Below are 23,632 nucleotides of genomic sequence, written 5' to 3' on the forward strand. Positions count from 1 at the left end.
CGCGTCCTGACCGGCGGCGGCAGCAGCAAACCACAACTCCCAGAACGCACTGCGGCGCGGGACACGGCGGGCTCCACCCCAAGCGCGGAAGCGAGGGCGTTTGAAGCGCTGACAGGCCGGGGCGAGTTCTCGCGTGCCATGGCGGCGCTTGGCGCCTACCGCTGCATCGAGTGCAACAGGGAGGCGGCGGAGCTGTACAGGGACTACCAGCGCGGGGTCCTCCGTATCTCCATCTGCGTGAGTCGGGGCGGCGGCCTGCGAGCGTGGCGGGGGCGGGGCGGCCGGGCAGCGGGCGAGGGAGACCGGAGGGGAGTGGCAGTGGGGGGAGGGGTGCAAGCAGGAGGCTTCGACGTCACAGCAGGCGGTGGCGCGCGCGGCACGTGGTGGCGTTCCCGCCTGGCCGCGCCCCTTCGCGCCCCACGCGCGGCGGAAGCGCCCCCTGCTGCCGGGCTCGGGCGCTGGCGCGTTGCTTCGCGGGTGCGACGCCCGCGGCTTGGCCGTTTCCCTGGGCGCGGGAGGGGGTTTCCGGTTTGCCGTGCTGCCCGCCGCCATTTCCTCCGGTTCCCGGAGGGCACCCGCGCGGCGGCGCTGTCCCGGTTGGCCGGAGCGCTGCGGTACCGGGCTCTGGGTAGGCCTGTCACCGTGCTCGCTGTCTTCCGCTGGCTGAAAGGCAGCTCCGAGCGCGGCTCCGCGGTCGGACGGCTTCCGTGAAGCTGGCGCGCAGCTGGACGTAAATGTCGGGGTTTGACCGATGACTCCTGGGCGTCGGCGCAAGGACTTCGGTGTTACGTACCCGGCTACGGCGGGTACCGGCATGCCCAAGGCTGCGCGTGGCTCTCCCTTCCCGCTCTGCCTCCCAGAGTTCGGTTTCTCCCTATAGTGTTTTCGTGAAGGTAAAATAACTTTCGTCTCTCTCAGTGTCTGTCACCTTTTCTTGGAGACTTTGCAGCCGCAGCAAAAAAGCATTTACCTTTTCAAGCAGTGTTTTCAACTATTCCTAAATTACTGTTTTCAAATTTTGATAGGGTTTATGTAGGCTTGCTTCCAGTGGTTAGTTTTGACTGTTTGGGGTTTTTTTTGGTAGCCTGTAAAAGATTGCGTCACTCTGCACCCTATGTTTTAGTGTGGGGGGAAAAAAATAAGAATTTTGGAATGGCGGCATCTGCAAATACATCTTGACTAAGCTGTTGGTTTTATCTGTGACTGTGTTTCACAGCGTCCTGTCTGCTCCTTATAAAATTGGGAAACCATGATTTTTGGACAAATTGTTGAATATTTTGTGTTTCGTAAGGAATTAGTTGTGTATCATTCAAACTTCCTTTGTGGTTGTTTCCCCCTGTTTTGTAGCCTTTGGCATTTTGAGAATGCTGCTAGAAGATGGGTTGATTTACTAAGCGTGAAGCTATAAACATAACAGGTGACCAGATCATAGAGGTCTACGGCCAGTTTATATTTGGGGAGGTAGTGGTTAGCTTAAGCTGAAAGACGTACATGTTAGATCTCAGCTTCTGTTATCAACAAGATGCTTTGAAAACAAGATATGTACAAATTACTGATGATAGTAGAAAGAGTTGATTCACATCCTTCTCTTTTTCCAGCCTAGCAGTCAGTTAAAATGGCTTGTTGTTGTAGAGCATAAATCAGCTGAAAATGTACACAAAAATCTCTGCAGACTTTCAAAAACTGGAGATATCAGCAGTTTTCTTAGGTAAAAGACAAACAAAGTAATAGAGATTGATTTCTACTGGCTTTAGGCATGCACACTGCAAGGAAAAATTCATTTTTAGTTGCTGCTTCGTGTTGGTATAATGTGTCATGTTTAGTAGTGGAGATGAACTACATCAAATCACTGGTAGTCAAATCATGTAGTCAAAATTTATCATTGGTACATGATAGAAATGTGAATGGTTTTCTTTGGAGCTCTTTCATGTGGAGCTTCAAACTCGTCTTTGAAATCAAGGTCAAGTTGGATACAAAAGGATGAGTATAAAGCTTATGCCTGCAGCCATATCACATAAGATTTAGCACATCTTTGAAACCCAGATCATCAATTATGCTTATTAATTTGGCTATGATAATCTCTAAGGGAAACTGGGAGCCAGTAGACGGCACCCGTTCCTGTTAGTATTTAACCATTTGAGGGCTGAAGATCCTCGTCTTCCGGAGTTGTGGCATCCAATGTAGAATCAAAGAATTAAGTCCCAGTTGCCATGTTCATCACGAACACCAAACTCTTACAAACAGATTAAAGAACAGAGTAAAAGAAAGAGTAAAGTATCTCATTTTCCGAGCAACTTGGAATTCTGTACGCCCATCTTCATGCAGGTCTAGATCAGCACCATTTTTCATTTAGTCCTACCAGTTTGTTTCCTCTGTGTTGTGGGTTATCACGGTTCAGTTTCAGTCTTAGTCCTAGTTGCTTTTATGTGGTGCCGTGTCATATAATCTCTAACCCTTTCTCTCCATTTCTGGCCACTCAGGAAGTGCTGAGAGTAGGAGCGGTCCACATGAAAAACATGCAATATGAAGCGTGTTAGTAAGAAACACGTTGGTTCATGGTTTACAAAGTGAAGATGAGCATGTTAGAAGATTGCCAAGATCAAAAGTTTCGTTCAGTTGAACTGATCTGAATTCAGCTTTATCTGCATATTGCAGGAAAGCACTCCTGTCGTCTCCAGCTACCAAGAGCTCATGGTTTCTAATAGGGCAATTCTTATTTTACTTTTTCCTTTTAATCTGGAAGAATAGTTTTGTCACTGCACTAACCCTCTGCAGACATTCTACTCCATGCAGGCAATGCTGTGCTCTGGCTAGAGACCTAAAAAGTTGGTCAACATCACGCTACTGACAACAAAAAGTAGTCAAGAACAGAATGTGATTTGATACCCGTCACAAACTTCCATGAGCAGTGTTATAATGAGTTTGTCAGTGTTATGAATCAACTTAACCTGAAAATAATGATAGCTTAGAAGCTTTCTCCACTTTAGAAAATACGAAGATCCCACTTACCAGTGTGAAGCATAATTTATAAAACTTAGAGTGCAGGCCTCTAAAAACTTATGAAAAGCTGAAGTTGTTTAAGAAAAATTTGAGGTCTGAGGTGAGATTAGAAGGTGTGACCACTGAGCCTGAGAACAGTTTTCATCTGTCTCTATGGAATTACAGCATCAAGTACTTATGCTCATTGTAGCATAAGGGAGAAAAAGTGAAAAGTACATAGAAAGATTGTATAGTGATACTCAAAGTGAGGCCAGTGGACATCTTCTAGATAATTTTTTTGTTAAAAAGCTTTGGGATACTTGTGTTTTAATCCTATTTTCAAGTAGTACATGAAAATACTGACACATTAAGGAAAAAAAACCCACCCACTCAAGATGTGTTCCATATGATATGTAACATAAAGGGTTTCTTCTCTTGTTTTGGCCCCAGAAAATTAGGAACAAACAGAACATTGCCAAGATCATCACTAATTTATACTGACCTACAGACTTGCCCCATGCCAGTTTAAAGTTATCCTTGATAAATTAATAAAGCTGCATCTAAAAGGTCTTTGCCGTTCTCAGTATGTTCCTGACATTCAATACCTTTTGGAACACCATCTTGAGGTTGAAGAAGCTTAAGTTCTCCCAAATGCATCTTCTGTCTAGTCCTATATTTGTTTTTAGGATGTGTTTAACCTGATCTGGGCCTGATTTTCAGGTGGAAGATTTAAATTTGAATGCATAAGCAAAATACCATGATTTTGTATTCTCTTATTAGTCTGTTGAAGAGAAGAATGGATTTTTTCCAGAGGCAAAGACTAAAAGTTTCCATTAGGGAACATCTGTTTCCAACCCACAATATTAGAGTACAATTTTGGAAATTCAGCCTCATATTCATGGTGCTGCTTCAGTTTAGTTCCTGCAGTATTTCTTGCTGCTCTTAAGATAATTAAAAGTTTCTTCGAAGTCCATATTGTAATTTTAATGCGGGCAAGCATTAAAGATCTCACAAGTGTTAATAGTGCAATAGATAACTGAAAAACTTAAAGAAACCTTCTATCAAACATGAAGTCCACTCAGCACCATGAAACTCAGGATGGAAAGGTCATGTCTTCTCTTAAGAGCTCTGCAAAGTGGCTAACTGCTGCAAATTCTTCAAGTTCTATAACTTTTTTTTAATCTGTTCTGTTTAATCAAGGCCAGTTTCAGCAGATGCCTAGCCCAGACCTCTGGTATTGCGCATTCCTTCTTGCTTGAGGTTTGCATTTGGTGAATGAACCTTTTTCTCATCCTGCATGTGTTTTGCTCTGGAAATGCCATTACAAGAGACAGGTGGACTATTGCTCCTTAAAAAGAACTTAAAGGTACTTAAAAATGGATAGTAAAATTCTGAGGAAATTCACCTCCTCAGGGAGAGTTGTTCATATTGAACAACTTTTTTTTCTTCAGTGTGATAAGTGGGGGGTGGTGGGTTGTGTGTGGGGAGGGTGTGCAGGCATGTGAGGGTTGCCTCCAACAAACGTGAATTCCTGCAGTCTGGTTCTAGTCCTGTGCTGTGAACGTGCTGACGTTTTCCCTATTCTGAACCAGAAGCGATGGTAAAAGTAAGCCTAGGTGGCTCTTTATAGAAGAGATGATGTTAATCATTTTAAGATTCTTAAAACTTAAATGATCTGTCAGTAAGACAGCGAATCTTCACTGAATATATTATGAACCAACCATTAACAACGGTAACAAAAAATACTGTTCAGATAACATTCCCACTACAGTATTAATGCTGCAGGGGGAAAAAACCCACATTCGGCTAACCTGGAATAAATTCTGCAGTCCAAGTGCAATGAACATAAAAGGAAATTAGCAAACTTGACTCATTCAAAAATAGAAGGAAAAACATGCGATTTTTTTAAAATTTGGTTTTAAATTACATATATGGTGTTGTGTTTAAATATAAAGTTTAAAAAATGTTAATTGTTCCAGACCTGAACAAAGGGAAATAATTTATTCATTGCAATATGTAGAGCTCAGTCAGGATTCCCCCTGTGTTTTGTAATAAGAAAGCCAAATTGCGTGAGCAGTGCACACTTCATTTAGCTTTTCTGCAATTAAAAAATAATTAAAAAGCTCTTTTATTGCAGCAAGGCAGAGAGACTGTAAATGCTTTGAATGCAAAGCATTTATGTGGTAAGGTAAAGAATCTGTCAAGAGTACAGAGATCATCCTGGAAAATAAAGCATGTTATTTTTCTTACTTACATAACTCAATCTACAGACCAACTCACTACTGGAAACTGTATCATATAGCAAAAATCACAAAACAGTATTTTTAATTTCAGTTTTCTGAAATTGAACGCATCTGAAACTGGGCTGTTTTGGTTTTCAGCTTATCATGACACTTAGCCACATCCCTAATAAAGAACCCATTCCTGAAAGCAGCACAGCTAATTACATTTTATTGCTTAAGGGTGCAGCTGGGTTTAAGGGCGCTCTCACAAGATGATGCATCCGTGTTAGTTTGCCCTGTGAACCTATGTAAATGGACCTATGTTCATGTTGAAGCTATGTAAATGTTGTTAAAATTTGCTGTATAAGTAGTCCAGCAACAAATTGTAGCTTAATTTTGCCAAACCCCAGTCCCTGGAGAAAAGAATGCTAAAATGGGACTGTTTCACTGGTGTTTCTAATAGCCAGAGATTTGCAGATGTATTCTTGGTGTGGTTTTCATGTTATTTATACTTCAGGATGAAACCTGGTTATTCAATGTATATTTCTATTTTCTGTAGTGTCTTATGGCTTCCTCTTCAAGAACATTTTTCCCTTCCACCACCTCCATCCCAAAATTCGTTTTCTTAAAAATTCAGTTATGTTTTAATGTTGGAGAGAGTAGTCTAAAAAAATCACGTTCATATACTTTAGGGACTTTGCCCTTCAGTCATAGTAGGTATTTCCTCACATATTTGTACACTGTGTTGTATTTGGCATACGTTTGTGAACTGTGTTCAGAACAAAGAAGAGGTATGTCTTTTGAGTAATGTTTTATAAAAGGCTGATAAACATACAGTCAGAGTTAACATTTCGGAGCTTCTTTGTTTTGTTTAGTACAACTGAGATGTTAAAACATGTGTTACTTTCCTTAACTGTTTTGGATTGCTTTGATCAGAAAGAATCTGATACACTACACTATGAAGAACTTAGTTGTACTAGCTTTTGAAGATTTCTTTTTTCCTTAAAGCTGCCTTTGCTCATTTTTTAAAATACTTTTTTTTTTTAAGATAACTAAGCAAATTTTGAAGTTATAAAAATGGAAGCTTTTTTTTTTTTTGGCAACAACAGGCAATATTTGACTAGTCAAACAATTCCTAAACTAATATCCATTCAAAGTCATTAGAATATTGAAATACATTCAACACCCTTTTTTAGGGTATATTCTTAGGATTTTTTACAGTATTTATTGGACTTCTGTGGGTCAGTATCAAACATTCATAATTTTCATTAAATTTACCAATTTAGAAGAAGATGCTTGAATAGAATTTATGGTGTCAAGCTTGACCTTTCTCTTCTGCAACATAATCTGAAAGTACCTTTTAATCAAAGTAATGTCTATTTTTTCAGGGAAAGATACCAGTTACTTCCTGTTTCTGATGTTAGTTATGTATTTAAGGAAGAAATTAAAAAGTGGTTAAAAACATAGAGAAATCCAGTTACTTCTATCATTTTAGAACTGGTTATGATAACTGAGGCATTTCTTCGCAAAAGCCCAAAGAAGACTGAAAAGGCTTGGTTTTGTTAAAGATGTGCCTTCTTCAGTCATACTGAACAGGCCGTTGACTACAGCTGTGCAGAACTGCAATTGGGAATGAGACATGAGGACCAGTATTGTACTTCACTCTAAACTGCCTGACTAAAACCTTAAAAGTAAGCATCCAAGCAGTTCTCCATAGCTGAGCTGCTCATACTGATCTTCTCTGAAAGTGTTAGTGATTATCGATGTTTGTAAAGTTAGATGACTTTAACTAGATAAAGCTATCTAGTTAAACCTACGTGTACTTAAACTGCACTAACCCTTGCTTGCATTGATTTTGCTGAAGTCAGGCTCTAGTCACAACTTTTTCCTAGGCATTTAAGGTTAGTGTCAGATGTTTTAGTAGTACAGCTGGAAAAAATAACAAAAAAGCCAGGTGTGGAGAAGATTTCATCCCAGAGGGTCTATTAATTCTGTAATGTTCTCATGGTATAGCAAGTGTCATCTTCATTTTGTCCAGGTAGTCTACGGCAGTGCACATGCAAGTCTTTGGCAGTAAGGTGGTTTGTAGGTCTCACAAGTCCCTGAGTGAACTCACACTGGCTAGGTCACTGGCTGGATAAGCACAAAGGACGACTTCTTCATACAGTTGAGATTCAAATAGAAATATAAAGTGTATTAAGAATAGGGCTCTCATCTAGCTCTGTAAGACAGGCAGATGTGAATGTGTGTGTGAGTCTGTGTGTGAAAACTCCTTGAAGATAGCTGCTCTTATGTGATATGGCAGATTTTCTTTTCCTGTTGAAGTAACACAAGAGAAATAGGATTCATAAGTGTTCGGTGGTGGTATGCTGAAATACTGAATTAAACATCATTCTCACAGCTGCAGAAGATTTGATTGTGGCTGCCAGAAGCTGTGGAGCAGAAGACCCATTCTTATGGGTAACACCACTATTTGTGTATTCATTTGTAGCAGTCTCCTTATTTATCTGCAATAGAATTTCTGTATCATTGGTTTTGCCTGGAGGGTTGGTCTGATTATTTTAATTGTCTAAAATTCATGTCAGCCATCTGTGGAAATTTTTCAGTACCTCTTAACTGCAAGTTTTTTGACTGGTGTTTTGTTGGGACCCTTCGCTTGAAAAGATCATTCTTTACTCTTCTCAGAAAGATTTTTGACCCTGGTCAAAAAATGTTCAGTTGTAGGAAAATTTGAGAGCATAATAAATCCTGGGGTATGTTGGATATCCTTCCTCTAACCTTTATGACAGCCATTGTATTCAAGAATAATCTTTTGTTTGTGCTTGTGCAGTGCTTGTGTGAATAAGCCTATAAAAAAATGGCAGTTTTCCTGTGCTACATCAACCCAGAGATTTGACATACGTAAATTACTACCTCTGAGAATTCTGTTCATGATTTCCCTGTAGAAAGAGCTGAAGCAAGACACTGCCTTTAATTATAGTTGCAATTTCTTTTTCACCCTATTAAATGCTGTAGCTGTGGTCTTCTGTTAATTATGTCCTTTCTTCCATCTCTCTCACTTTAAATTTAGACCTATCAAACTGTTGGGTAATTGAGTCAGTTTTTTAATTCATTACCTATAACTTGTCTACTGTCACAGTATTACCTTTTCTAATCCAAATGAGTTTGTTGGGTTTTTTTCCTTGAGCTGGACCAAGAAACACTGATTAGTGGTAGGAACATTCCTTAGACTCTCTGTTCAACTTATGCATTTGTTTGGATGTTTTTCTCGATATGGATATTGGACTTTTGAGTCAGTTTGCTAGTGAAATTTTGCTTCTCGAATTCTCCAATAATAAATCTGGTAAGTAGCAAGGCAAAGTTAACTTTGGACACAAGAAATCCCTATAAAATTGAAAAAAAGTTTTTGTTCTTTCCTGGGAGTTTGTCTGTAGGTGTGTGTTGTCTAATGCTGCATTTTTGACTGGTACAGAATTTCAGAAAGCTGTGTGCATAGGTTTCTCTTCTGGCAGTGCACAGCTGTGCACTCATTAAAATGGAAATAGCGATCACTCCTATGACTGTTGTACTCTGAGCATGGCAGCTAATGCAAAGGCCCTGGGGAGCGGGATTAGCTGAGGACAGGTTGGAGGAAACAAGTAGCTGAGCTGGAGGATCAGCAGCAAGAGAAAGCTGACCTGCCGGCGAGCACCCTTCTGCAAGTGCGCTTGCTTGAACTGAAGGGTTGCTGTGATCAACTGCTGCTGCTCCTCAGCTCTCTGTTAGAAGTTATTTCCCCCTCAGGTCTGCTAGGTGGGCCTTTTATAAGACTGTTACTTAACTGTCCTGTTCACAGTTAGTATAATAGCCTGTTGTTAGCCCTTCTCATTTAACTCAAGTCAAGGAGTGACCACCTGAGCAGGTAGGTCAATAAATTTGAAGGGGGTTGATGACAAGCAGTTCCCAGTGGTCCAGGTGAAGTAACCTCCCTAGTAGGCACAGCAGGAACCAGCAGACGTATTGGAGAAGTAATGGTCTAGTGTCTTACCACTGTTCAGTAGCAACTTCCAACTCTGGCTATATCTGCATGTGAAACCTACATTATCAGTATTCTAAATGTATTGGTGTTTGTTCAATAATCAAAAATTAATTGAAACATCTGGACTACTTACCAGTATGGAAGACCAATGCAACAGGAAAAAACATTTAATTTTTTCTTGAAAGGAGGAATAAGGTAGGATAGAAGGATAAAGCATCTCTTTTAAAAGAAAGAAGTGATGAAAGAAATTCATTTTCTTTCCAAAAAATACTAAAAAAAAAAAAAAATCCCAAAGTACCCAGTAGATGGACCAAGATCAGGTAACTTTTAACAAGATACTGGTGCATTTCTTAAATGTTGGGAAGGCAGTTTGTGTTTTTTTGCATCTGCAGGACACAAAATGGTAACTAAGGTAATAAAGTATGCAAGGATGTACTGTGTTAATCTGAAGCCTGTAAAAATTGATAATGTATCTTTATGTTTTGTAAGGAAAATCCTTGTGTCAACTGTAGTGTCAAGAGAGGGAAGCAGTTTTTCTGGATGGATTAAGAACCTGTTGAAAATGAAGATTACATTAAGGGAAGACTAATAAGAATTGAGTAGCTACTTTGGATTTATGCAATTGAGCTGAGTGTAGAGGAACATTTAATAAACGCTTGCTTTCTTTTTCTTTTTTTTCTTCTATTTCTTGTTATTTTGTGACTTTCAGAAATCCTGCCAGAAACCTGTGGACAAATACATTGAGTATGATCCTGTTATCATCTTGGTTAATGCTGTATTATGTAAAGCACAAGCATACAGGCACATTCTTTTCAATACAAAGATAAATGTAAGTTGCTATGCCCCTACCCTGTGATTATTATTTTTTGTTTGTTTTGTTTTGTTTAAAGATATATTTAGGTTTGGTAAGTAATGGTTGTAAAATTTTAGGAACTGTTCTTCTGCCCTTCCACAAGTTCCATCAAGCTGGATCAGTTTTTTTCTCGAACGGGTTAAGTGTCTAGTATCATGAATAGAACACATGAAATCTCAAACTCCAGATGTTACGAAGAAAGTTACTGTCTCCCCAGCAGCAATACCACGATACCAGTAAATACAGCAGTCATCCTACATGTTAAAGAGAGTCCTAATTGGACTCACTGGAAGAGAAAGGTCTAATTTCAAGTTAATTTCCAACTTAAATTTCTGTTGGAAACAGTTCTTTTTGAAACGAGCTATAGTAGTATAATATACCATGTTAACAATACTCTGCCAATTAAACCTCCTGTACTAATTTCTCACGAGTTTCCTCCTGAGTGATTAACCATGTCCTCAAAACTATAGCAAAAGATAGTGGCTTTCACATGAAGCGTTCTTGCTGCAGAGTTACATAGTCAGCTTAGTTGTGCTTGGCCTGGCTGGAGTGTATAGGTGTAGCTTTTCTGACAGAATTGCATATTTCTACTTTAAGGAATGGTTTCCCAGGAAAGGGAAGCTAATCTAGAGCAAACTATCCAAGCAGAAGTGTATGCTGTGTTCTTGTTGATACTTCTTGGCCAGTCCAGTGTTAAGCAATGTAGATAGATACATTCACCTCGTCTTTGAAGCATAAATCTGACTAAAGGTTTTTAATGAATTCAGTGTTTCTGGAGACTGGTGGTGATGTTTTCCATGAGGCTTCTGGAAGAACTATTCCATCTGTGGAAATTTTGTCTATTCAAATAAATTGAGTAGAATTTTAAACTGGCTTAGCCTGTGCGTGTGTGTGCTATTGGCGTAACTAGTCTCTAATGGTAAAAGTAGAATCTACACACAGAAATTGCATTGGTTTATTTAAATCTGTATAAAATAAGAATTCACCCCACATACACACTGGCTTACAGACTGTTTAATGTGGAAACATGCTAACTGTGGACCCTCACAACATCATTTTTGTAGTCACTTCAGAGGATACTTTTAAGTTTTGTTTAGTTACATTGTTCCGTTTATTTTTGGTTCTTCACCCTTATCTGAATTAAGAAATGTTTTTGGTGTAACTACGCTACCAGTTTCTTCTAACGGAGATTGTCCCAGGGAAAAACAGAAACAAGGCTATTTAAACCAGTTCACTGAAGGGAGTAGTTGGCCTGAAACTAAAATTTTTGATGGTATAGTTCTGCTAGCTATGGCACAATTTTGGTTTTATATTCCTAACTGAAACACCCTTCCCAATTAAAAAAAAAATATAAAACAGGCTTTACAAACTACAATTACAAGCATTCTTCTGTATGGAACTGTTCATGCAGTTTTCTGCCTTCTCTAATTGTCTTATCATGTTAATTTATGTTAAAAGGATGATGTGCTAAACTAGTGGCTTAACAGAAGTAATTTGCTTATTGTTTTCTAAACAAAAATAATAAACCTACAGAACTTGTTTGTGTGGAGATGTAGAAATGTATTTTAAATACCAATTTAATACTAATACTTTAATTTATGCTGATTTAATACTAATGCTTTTATTATTTTTTCATTTACCAGATTCATGGGAAGCTCTGCATATTTTGTTTGCTCTGTGAGGCTTATCTCAGGTGGTTGCAACTACAGGATTCAAGCCAAAATACAGATCCTGATGACTTAATAAGATATGCCAAGGAATGGGATTTTTATAGAATGTTTGGTATAGCTTCTCTAGGTAAGATCGATGATTAGTTCATGTAACTATTTACTCTTTAAGCACTGAATAACTTCACGAGTCTTTCATCAAGCCTGTATTGCAAAAATTAATACAGACTGGATGTCATGTCCTACCCAGTATGGTTAAACGATTATACACATACTCTCTCATTTGCCTTCATTTAATGCAAATGCGTATTTCGATCCTGATTACAGTTCAGACTGATGTAATAAGCTTTAGATACCAAAGCACTGAAAAGTAGCAATATTCAGAAATCTTCATCTGAATCCATCTACATAGTTTTGAAGACCAATGTAGAGTTCAGCCTTATTCCATATTTCATGTTGACTCCAAGGTTTATTTTTCATTAAGGTGATGCAACGTTAAGGATGATTCGTATAGAAGTAAACGATAATCGGGAAAAGCTGTATCTGCTTTTTTTGGTTTTTTACATGAATACACAAAGATACAGAGCAGTGTCATCACTGGTAAAGAGTAAATAGTTGGGTGCTGCAAGACTAAATTTGAAGGCAGGGGAGGGTTTTTGTTTTATTTTGGTTAATACTTTTATTCTCATGTTTTTTCTGATGATGGAGTTTAAATCAAGCCCACAGACTAAAACTAGTATTTCCCTTAGACATTCAGATTTTAACTTCAGTCATTTATTGTCTAGTGTTGCTCTAATTAGGCTTTCATAACTGGTCAGTAAAAATGTTGGAAATTATTTTTCAGTAGTAATTCATCTGTTAGTTGTCGAGAGAGTTGCTTTGACATCTGCATTAATACCAGTGTTACGCAGGGATGTGGTGTGAAAAAAAGTCTAATAGCTCAATGATATTTTCGCCTTAGTGTTCTTTCTCATGCTGGATGGAAAGGGTTCATTGCTGGTGACCTTTTCAAAAAAGTCAAGTATTGATTTTGTTTTACAGCTAACAGACAGTTGAAAAAAACCCTCTCCTTTTGTTAAAAAGGAAAAGTAAAGGAAGTTCGTATGCTAAACTTCCTATGTTGTACGATGTCAGAAATCGCATGTATGACAATCCTACAGACAGAATTCTGTGACAGAATTATTTTGAATGTCATGAATGAACACAGGAGATGGAGGACATGTTCATGTTTGCATATGTCCTTTAAATAGCAGTGGCTCAGTTGCATCATTTCACTGAAATTCATTGAAAAAAGGACTTGATTTTGGCACTTCATTCTCTCTTTCCAACTCCTCTTATTTCCCCTTAGAACAAACTTCATTTTTGCTTGGCATTTTTATTTCTTTATGGTGGATGAGACCTGAGATGCTGAAAACAAAGTCTGACTTCATTTTACTTCTCAAAGCACTACTGTTGTCAAGCTATGGAAAGCTTTTGCTAATTCCAGCTGTTATTTGGGAACATGACTACACGCCTTTGTGCCTTGCGTTTATTAAAGTGTTTGTCTTGATATCAAACTCTCAGGCAATTAGAGGTATGTTTCTGCTTTTTTATTACTACGTTATTTGTATAGAATGTGTGCGAGAGAATGCAGCTGTTATAGAAGCCATTATTATTCTGTTAAATTTTTTTAATCAGTATCAGATATGTGACTGAAATAGCCCTAGCTTAAAACTTTTATTTAGACTTTAATAGAAAGTGAATGAAACAAAACATTTTATTAAAAAAAGAAAAAGTACCTCTCATCTCACCATCATCTCTTTGTATATGCTGTATTATATCTGTCAGATCCATCAGTTAGAATTTGAGAAAACTCATCGTGGATCATGAAACATAAAGTAGAATTCTTTGTGTGTCTGGAAGATGAAAATTTCATGTTAATTTTATGCATGGCTTTGGAATGCAGACTTTAACAGATTTGTGTGATTTCTTACACAAATTAGTAAGAATTCTCACATGGTTTCTATGATCTTCTTAAATGGTGATACATTTGTTCTGTTTTCTTTTGCAGTTACATTGAACTTGAACCGAATGCTCCCTTGGTTGGCCATCATCTTTGGATTAGTTTTGGAAAATGGTGTGGTCTACTTGTTCCAGAAAATGGGATGGGATTTTTGAAACATCAGTCCAGATCTGAAGAAATATCAACAACATGATGATCATTTTCTAAGAATGATCTCTGCCAGCAAGATCCAAAGACATTATTTTCATAATGATAAAGAAGGTGACAGAAAACAAAAACTTGCATTAGTAGTGAGTGTAGACAGTTTTAGGATGAGTTAAAATGAGAAACTTCAGAAGTTTGGCTATTTAATGTGGTGAGCCATAAAACCTCTGCCTTAGCTTGTTTATTTTCCCATTAAAAATATGATTGTGTCACTATCCTAATAGCTTTATAAATCTGGCTGCATAGCTATGGCTGTAACAAAAAAGGTACACTAAAATAAAATTCATCACTGTTACCAATCACTGCATTTTGGCAGAAAGAGGAGGATGAATTGTTCCCTGAAGAGGAAAGAAGAGAGTCAGTGGAAAAATGTAAAAGCCAAAATTGATATTTTCACAAAAACAGATTTTCAAAGAGAGAAGTGAACATGTGCAAACAGATTATTAGAGAAAAGGCAAGTATTGTGGAGTAAAACTACAGTGGGAAAACTAAGGTGCCTTCTCTGGAATGTTTATGTAACAATCTAAAATAATAAAATATCTAGTTCCAGAGTCATCTCTGGAACTGTAGTTTTAACTGGCTTGAAATTTTATGTGATCTCATAAACACTGCTGCTTTGTTCTGAAAGCTGAAAAGAGAGCAAAAGGACTCTGATCCCCAGCATACACGGTTGTTTGGGATACCGCTGCTTCTGCATTTAATGTTAAGCCACTTCCTCCACACCCAGCCTTCATCTGGCAGCAGGTTTAGTGGAAGCAAAAGTGAAGTATGAGGCTGCTCTGCAATAGAATAGTACTTGTTAAAAAAAACAAAACAAAAACATGTTTAGGCCTAAATTAGTGAAGAAACAGTTATAGAAGTTCTGCACCTTTTTCCCCAGCAGGCAAAGAGGGCTAGATGACCCATAAAGGAACTGGCAGAATAGGTTTCCTCAAGACTGTAATTAGGACACAAACCTACTTCTTTTGGGCAGACCGGTTTCCATGATGTTCTATCCAATGTTTAATTCTCCTGCTTCAGTTCTGGAAGGATGTACTATCTACAGGTATTACTTCCATTCTTCATTTTCCTCAGATGCAGGATCCTATCTGTGGTTTGCAAAATGCATCAAATAACATTTTGCAACATCTTCAAGTTAATTCCAAACAGGTTTAGAGTAAGTCTAGATTATGACCACAGAAGACATCAGACATGTTTTCTGATGCAACTGCCCGTGCTACAGTAAGTTTTTTTGGTCAGAAAAGCAAATGGTTGCTGATTCTGTTTTAATAGGTCAGAGGCAGACACCACTCAGGCACCATTTGTGTTACAGTTGACATCTTTCTGACCATGTGATGGTATGGCTAGAGAAGGCAAAAAAAACCCCAAATTGCAACCTCTTTTAAGTACATGAGACAGTTTAACACTGCAACTGCCCCAGCAAGCACATAGTTGTGAAGGTGTATGAGGGATCCACCTTGCTACTGGTGTGAATCAGTGGCCAGACAATTGCGTGTAGGTGTGCAGTTGCTCATTGGCTGAGCAACAGCTTTGGCAACAAGGTACTTAGAACATGCTTTGCTTTACATAATTAGATGTGGGGAGATAGTCCACTCCCAAAAGCTTTTTTAAAAACAGTATGTTGCCAAATGTGCTTTGAGTAGTGCTCATCTTCCTCCCGCACCACCAGCACATAGTGTTGCAACAGAGGCTGCAAGTTGAGAGGGTACAAAGGGAAAGAGCAGTAGATCTTTTAGAAAAGCTTCAGGGATGCTGGTCTGGCCTGTTTTCATTTTCCTCCTTCACCTTCTGCCTTGAGTTTAAGAGGGAATGAAGTTGTACTGCAGCAGAGAGGATGACAGAAGAATATGCAATAGGAAAATGCTGGTGCCTGCAGAGCCAAACCCTGTTTTGTTATTGTGGCTGTCATCTGGCTTTTACTCAGCTCTCTGTTCATCTTAGTACAACCTTAGCATGGCAACTGATAAAGTTTCTCACCACTCTGTATGTCCCTCTTCAAGAAATGTACATTCTTTCTACTGCCAATTTTGTGTTTCTAATGATGTAGCAACAGTGCTTTGGTTTGTTCGTCTTAGGTTAAATTATTTTTTTTTTTAATTAATGTTGTGTGTCATGATTACACACAAAAGATTTCTTTTTCAGAAGTTTCTTCCTTGACTGCTCTGGCACTGGTTTCAGTCTTAAATGTGCTCCACTCAGCCTTTAGTGTGACTAATGCAAGGGGAAGATTTTGCATTACATGTAATGTAAATATTGTCTACTCAGCAGCAAAATTGTAAATACACTGTATATAAATTTTGTTTAGGAACAGTTTTCTTAAACTTTATTTTGAATTAAAAATAATTATTTCAGCACATTTTTTGAGTTTTATTCAGAAGATGTAAAATGGACATGAACGCATTCCAAAAGAAGTGCTTATCTATTGTGTCACATATGCCAATAACATATCAGTTATGCACGCTGTACTGCTATCAGGAGCCACCACTGTCCGTATGCAACTTTGAGGATGGAGAAGAAAATTAAGAGCTACAGAGCTGTGGAGCGAAAGCAGGTGTTGTACAGGTTTTCAGTCTTCAGAGGCTTCATTACTAGCGATGCAGGACATTCTGCCTTGTGTGGTTTTATGGCTACTCATTTACCAGAACTAACATGACAAATACACTAATATTTCATAAATCTAGGGAGAACTTGAGGATGCCCTCTGTGTGTGTGGGCAGGTGTGTGTGCATTTTTGATGCCTTTGGAAAATTATTCCGTATCTCAAATGCTTGAGAGAACCTAGCCTATTTTAAGGTCCTGCCTATTTCAGACAGTCATCTCTCTCACTTTTACTCTTTTTTGTCTTTTGAGCTCCTCTTCTTTCATAAACTCTTTGTAATGAAACAGTCATCTGTGCTGGAAGATATATGACAAATAGCCTCCCCTTTCTATGTATCTTCAATTGCTTCCTTAACTTACAGGAAAGGACTTGCTTGGGTTGAAAATGTAACAGCCTGCAAATGAACCCATGTAAACTCTTTGAGTTTTGCTTAGAATCAAAAGGGTTGTCGTGGACTATGGGAAACTAATCGGCCTGTGGAGCAAATTCTGGAATTCTGTCGGATGAAATGCACAGAAGAACCAGTGATGTTATTCAGACTTGGGTTGAGCAACGGTTTAGGGATTGTGCGGTGGGACCTGGGAACTTTAACTGGGTCTGTAGGTCAGGTAACAAGTATTTAGAAATTACTCTACACAAAATTGGAGAATTAGAGTATAAGCTAGGAAGGGTTAAAAGAATATAGATGTCAGGCAGACTTCTACAAAATTAAACAGTTGAGAAGACTATAAGAACTAAGGAGATAGAATCTCAAGAAAAATTAATATGTAAGAAAAGATGCAGTATAGATGAGTGTATGATTAAGCAAATATATGGAAGTCCTACCTCTAAATTTTCAAAGGACGAACATGAAGGAAGAATATGATTTATTGTAGACATTCTTGTAATAGTCTAAATGATAACATGGAACGGCAAAGGATGTCTCCCAAACAGTACAGTCTATGGGTTTCCCTAGAAAAGTTACTGATAACCTCATTACTTCAGTGATTTGCACTCCATCCTTGAAAATGCACTTTTATGAACAGAATTACCAGTTGTACGGAGATAGATAGAATTAATCACTGTGAATAGGAAGGTCTGTGCAACTGTAGACCTTCTCCCTTCATTGTGCAATAGTGTGTGTTGCGTTAGGTTTTGCTGGTGGAGGCAAGGGCTACTACCCTCATGACCTTGTGCAAGTACAGACAAGCGAATCCTTTCTGCCATGAGAAGTCGTATCTCAGGCATATAAACTGCCATTTGTTAGCCCAGTCTTCACTGAACTGAAAATAAAATAGGACATCTGCACTGGAAAACTATTAGCAGCTGATTTCTCATAAAACAAGAAAGCCATTGTTTTTCAGGAGCTTGCGTGCTTTTGCATGCAATTGGGTAGTGTTAAGCACCACAGTGCCATCTGGAGTTGAAAAGTAAGGCACCATTGTTTCCAAAACTGGAAGGAACATAAAAGCACTATGAATGTGTATTCTTCTAATTAATTTTTGTTTTGTAAAATCACAAATTCAGGCTTTGACAATTAACATTCATTTTCAGTTTGGAGAAATGTTAGAGTGAAGTTAGTGATGAAAAACATGTCACAAAATACTTGTTTTGGTGACTTGGTATCGAGGTCAATTCAATATATGTACCATGAAAGCTATAAAATGCAAATTATTTAGCACGGCATCTCTTTGTTTAAGACACAAACAGTCCGGCAAGCTGGGATTATTCTGAGTAGCCTTGCTGAGCTCAGAGAAAATCCATATGGCAAAAGATATAGTAAATGCAGTCCTCCAATGCTAAAAATCAATAGAAATTTTGTTGCTGAATTAATTTGAAACCCAGGTTGCTGCAGTTAGAATTCACAGGAAGGTGTATATAACAAGATTCCCATTTTCTCCCTGCCTCTTACAATGCTGTTCTGACCTTCTTAAGTCTTTTCTATAATGCTTACTATATTACTGAGGTGGCTAGAAAGAAGATCTGAACATGAGGAGCTTTGTAAAATCTTTTTCCTAAACATGATCTGCTGTCCTAAATTTGTAAAGCTCTTTTGAGCCCTGTATAAATAAATGGGAGGTCTGTAAAGCAGCTAGGAAATACTGCCAATGATGTTTTAATATTGGGGGTTTTTTTTCCTGGGTAACAATGTGGTTTAAATTCTTCTACATAGTAGCGTAAGAGTGTAAACTCACACAGTTTGTACATGTGCTGGCTGCTGCAGAAATAAATCCAGATGGCCCCCATAATTTGTTATAATCTCTAAGTAATTCTGAGTACATTTTTAGGCAAAAGAACTGTTGTCCATAAACTGCACAGAAGTGCCTGCCATAGCTATCAGACCAGAGGAGTGGGGACCTGAATTGAGACCTGAATCCTAATCCTGGCTATAGACCGACTACTGCTGCGACCTTGAGCAAGTCATATATGTGGCTCCATAAAATGATTATACCTCCCACCATCACAGGATTTGGGGGAGGATTAATTTGTTCTTGTCTGCTTAAAAAGATGAAAAGCATTAAGTCCTTTCAGCTGCAGGTTGTTGGGAGTCAATCAACACTATGAATGTCAGATACTGAAACAGACATGCCAGGAGCCAGGGAATGGGAATTTGAAGGTGGCATGTTTAAAGACATCATCTCCTTTGTTATGTTAAGGGAAGCTTTAACTTTGACCCTTGCTGGCATACAGTTCTATAATATACGTATCTGAAGACTTTTAGGGGTATATACAGCAAATCATTAATCCCTTATTGTGAATTTAAAGTTACTGCCGCTGCTATGTGCCAAAATAAATCTGAACTTAGTTAAAAAACGTGGAGGGAAGGGAACTGCACATTAACTGATCTTACTTTCAGCTATCTGAAAGGAAAATTAAGGTATCCTATGTGACAGTTGGAGACTTTGAGGTAGAAAGCACAGGCAGGTCTTGAGTAAAGTTACTTTTTTAAAAAATGCTACAAACCATTGGTATATTTTCAGTAAATGAATCCAGTAACATTGCACAAATTTAAACAAGAAAACAAAATCTCAGCCACACAGACACGCTTCTACTCACCTCACATTCTCTTCTCAGAACTGCTAATACACTCTGTAAGCATCTGTGGGTGTTACCTTTATAGTGATTCCCTGCCACACATGCTGTAGCCCATCCAATGCTGTCATACATGCATCACTCCTAAACTTTGATCCCTTCTTTTGTCGCTCACTTCACTTCCAGTATAAAGCTTTGGTTCTAACCTTCAAAGCCACTGATGTATCATGTCTTGGCTACAGCAGAGATAGCATCTCTTTCTCTCAGTAGGACTACAGCGTTCTTTTGATCACTAGAAATCAAAAGCCAACAAAAGGGTAATAATAACTAGGAAGAAAATATTCTTCATTGAGCGCATCATAAAGTGCCACATACCAGCACCAGGAAAAACAGCTTGGATTTTGCAGGATAGGGAGCAAAAGTGAATGTATCACTTTGAGCATAAGCCTTATCGGTGTTTTCAACAACAGGAATCTCGCTTTCTCTATAAGGACATTTTTCCTACTTCGTAGCCTGGAAATGGCAGGTGGGTTGCACAGCCAGGAAAACACAATCCATGTCTTACTCATTCTGTCTTGGAAGAGAGCAAAATGAAAATAAGACTGTTCATTAGTGAAGAATTTTTTCAATAAGGTTGGACAGATTATTTAAAACCTTTCCTTTGGAAAAGCAAATTAACTTTGCTGTGGATGAACACTGGTAGGTATACATTTCTTCTAGTAACCACATGACAAGACTTGGTTTATGTTAAAACTCGCATCTTTCAAACTATATTTTATACTTCTTTCATTTTAAAAGTGGATTTTTCCCTCAAAACTTTCCTGCTCAATTGAATTGTGCAATTTATCTAAATGGGGTATGTAAATGGAGAGAGAGAGAAGGTCAATCCTATTCTTACAGCCTGTGTGTTTTCTGCCTTATCTACGTGTGAAATTGTGCAGCTTCTGACCATGTAAAGGTCCTACACTGAAAGAAAAGGCCACCTGGAGAAAGGCACCTTATCTTCACAATAGTTTGACTATTGTCCAACAGGACAGATTGTATCAGTTAAAAAAAAAAAAGTCACGTCCCTGATAAAACAGCATCAGAAACATGTACAGATCATGTCTCCCTTCCCTCATTGTTACTCATCTGCTTTCATTTTAAACAATGCCAGCATGGTGATGCTAATGTAATTCAGCTGCAGGAGCACTTTGACAGAAAGTTCAGAGGGGTGTTTCTAACCCGCTACAGTAAGTCCTGATAGAGGACGGCAAAACAGGAAGCCCTCGCCTGCGGATCCTTCCTCCCTATAATGGCAGGGTGGAAGATGCCGCCTGTAATTTCATGCCATTATACCAAAAAGTGCTGGCTCCTCTAAACTCCTCGCAGCAGCTGCTCCTGAAGGCTCAGCTCTTTGTCCTGAGCTGGCAGCTGCCTCTGCCACCACTGATGGGAACAGTTTTGTTTTCACAGAGTTGGATGGGGCTAGAAGTGAACTCAGAGGTCATCTGGATGGGCACTCTCGACAGATGTTCTCACTGGCAGCCAGAGATCCTGGCTCTGAGAGACCAAAGCTAAGCCGCCTTTCCTAAATTAGGGGGCCTCTCAGCTTTTACTGTGTGCAGCAGCAGTTTGATGCCCACTTGTTTTTCGGCTTTTCAACTATGACCATTTATTCAAGCAATATGAATTTGTGAAAATACAAGATTTTACTTGAGGAGTCCATTGTGAAGATGGTGGCTTGATCTTTTAGTAAGTTTGTGTCCTCTATTTTTATTCTCCAGGTTGCGCGCGTCAGATTCTTTGCTACCCCCTGCAACAGCCTTGCTAAGCCAGCAACATGAAAATCCATCAGTCGGATTCCTTGGCTGTAGGACTGCAAAGCATTTAGGACTTCTAAATAAATAAGGCAGCCTGTACCTCTTCAAATCTACTACAGGCTTCTTGTAAGGACTTACACATTGGGTTACACACAGTTAAGTGGAAACAAAAATATGATCACTGCCTACAAACTAAAGCATTTAATTCAGAATGGAATGAGAGAATGGGCATGGTGAATTGAGATCTCTGTTCCTGGAGAATAAACACATCTGTACAAACTCCCTTCTAATTTGCAAAAGAAATTGTAGAGTAAGTTTTCATAGTCGGCACACTTTTAAGCAGATGCTCTTACAAATTAATGTCTGCAGTAAGAGTGAGATATGCTTGGCTTCTCTAATACTGATTGACGTATTCTGTCCGTACACACCTGCATTTGAAGGCAGAGAAAAGAGTTTTATTCTCTGTGAGAAGTGACATTGAAAGCCTAGAATAGAAAGGACTTTTTGAATGACTGGCTGGTGATAAGTAGCGCAGGGGAAAAAAGTCCTATTGTGTAACCACATAAAGCACTGGAGACAAGACAAATCTATTTACATATGAAAACTCAGACCTTAAGCAAATCTTACAGAAAAGGACATGAGACAGGATGAAAGAAATGCATAAAACAGAATTCCTTCTTCCACGCAGAGATTACAGCAAATTTCTACCTCTCATTTATCATTAAATTTTAATCCTTTATGCAAGCGCAATGATGGTCCCCAAAATACACTAGAGCTTTGTTCATAGATGTCTTTCCTTTTCTAAAAATGCACACGAAGAAAGGTATAAATTATATAGTGAAGAGGTGCTATATATTCCATTTCTCTCTACAGGTTATATTATATGATGCAATGTATTTAAGGAAATGCTTCTCCAATTTGAGCAACATGACTAAGTATCAGTCAGAAGGAGCAAGGGTAATTCAAAGATACAAGCCAAGATTCTGTATGATTTGTACAATATTACATAGGAGAAAAAATGAATATCGAGACTCTTAGAATATAGACATGCTGTGTTCAGACTGGATGAAAACCAAATGGTAACAGGACTTTGATATTCTAGTGCTACGAGAAACTAATTTTCACCCTGATTTGATGTATTATTTTTCTTTCAGCTGGTTCTGATAAAATGGCCTTCCCCTATACCAATTATTTTTTCAGTAGTTTACCTTTTGTGTAATGTAGCATATAAAAAATAATTTTATTCCATTATATGAACAGCCTATGATGTTATTTAATAGTAATAGAACAAGTTAGAAATGTAGTCCTGTTTAAGCTTGTACTTTACCTGTTCAAAACTTCGCATCGCTCCTTGTTGATTTGCCTCTGCATGCCCTGCTTGAACTTCCCAATATCTTAAGCAACCCTAACAAAATTGTAGGCCGTGAGGGCTTTCAATACAAATAATGAGTGCTACCGGTTTTTGTTAAATTCAGTTAAACCGAAGACACTGCAAAGGGTTGAGTCGAGAAGAAAAATATCAAAATGTGCTGTCCCTATCATCCAGGTGCTTTTGTAACTGAAGTAACGACCTTATTATGTTCCCTTTTTGTAAATTATTTAAAAGGTTCTGCTGTTTGACAAGTCAGAAGAGTTTAAGCAAGAGCTGGTAGGGCTCAGACAGGCAACTTTATTGTTTGTGACAGCGCCTGGTACCCTGAGCCAAAACGAGCTTCAAAACTCTTACTCATGTGTCTAGCCAGATAATCACAGGGACGTTTCTGACCCATAGGAGAAATGCTTCTGATTTCTGAGAGTAGTTAGCACTGCGACGAGGATTGAACTGTTTCTGCTAACATGAATTTAAGGCAGTCGTTTGACACAGGATTGAACTCTCTGTGCACTAATAGTTCTAAACAGTCTGCTTCCGTCACATTTTTTAAAAATTCTAATAATCTATGATTTGCATGGGATTTCTCCTCTCATTTTAAATTGAGGAATTCTCAAAGATTACATTCTCTTAAACACATTATCTGAACAATGTCTTAGCATGAATACGTTTAAGTGAATGCATTTAAAACCTCAGCAAAAAAAGTTCAGTGAAGAGTTGACATAGCCACAAGCCTGTGTATTTCAATAGCAAATGGGTTTGTCTCTTTAAATTGCATACCAACCTTATCTGAAAAATGTAAATTCTACTGCTAAAAGCACATTCCTCTGAAATCAGATGTGGGCTTCATTACTCAGGGCTGGCTGTTTCCACATTCATCTAATGAATTTTCCTGACTAGAAAGG

At 38.6% G+C, this 23,632-nt stretch overlaps 1 protein-coding gene across 1 annotated transcript; it reads left to right on the plus strand.

Moving 5' to 3' along the window:
• Positions 1–138: 138 nt before the first annotated feature.
• On the plus strand, positions 139–14,303 carry ARV1 (ARV1 homolog, fatty acid homeostasis modulator). The gene is made up of 5 exons (XM_059835575.1): positions 139–237; positions 9,929–10,048; positions 11,716–11,869; positions 13,088–13,312; positions 13,790–14,303. The coding sequence occupies exons 1-5, from the start codon at positions 139–141 to the stop codon at positions 13,894–13,896; spliced, it is 705 nt and encodes a 234-aa protein (XP_059691558.1). The 3' UTR covers positions 13,897–14,303.
• The last annotated feature ends 9,329 nt before the right edge of the window (positions 14,304–23,632 follow it).

This window comes from Gavia stellata, chromosome 2, assembly GCF_030936135.1.
Source record: "Gavia stellata isolate bGavSte3 chromosome 2, bGavSte3.hap2, whole genome shotgun sequence".
Taxonomy (NCBI): Eukaryota; Metazoa; Chordata; class Aves; order Gaviiformes; family Gaviidae; genus Gavia; species Gavia stellata.

Excerpts from the sequence above, each read along its gene's own strand:
- ARV1 (XM_059835575.1), top strand. The coding sequence starts at position 139 with ATGGCGGCGCTTGGCGCCTACCGCTGCATCGAGTGCAACAGGGAGGCG. Across the intron at positions 238-9,928 it reads TCCTCCGTATCTCCATCTGC|AAATCCTGCCAGAAACCTGT; the intron begins GTGAGTCGGGGC and ends TGTGACTTTCAG. Across the intron at positions 10,049-11,715 it reads TTTTCAATACAAAGATAAAT|ATTCATGGGAAGCTCTGCAT; the intron begins GTAAGTTGCTAT and ends TTCATTTACCAG.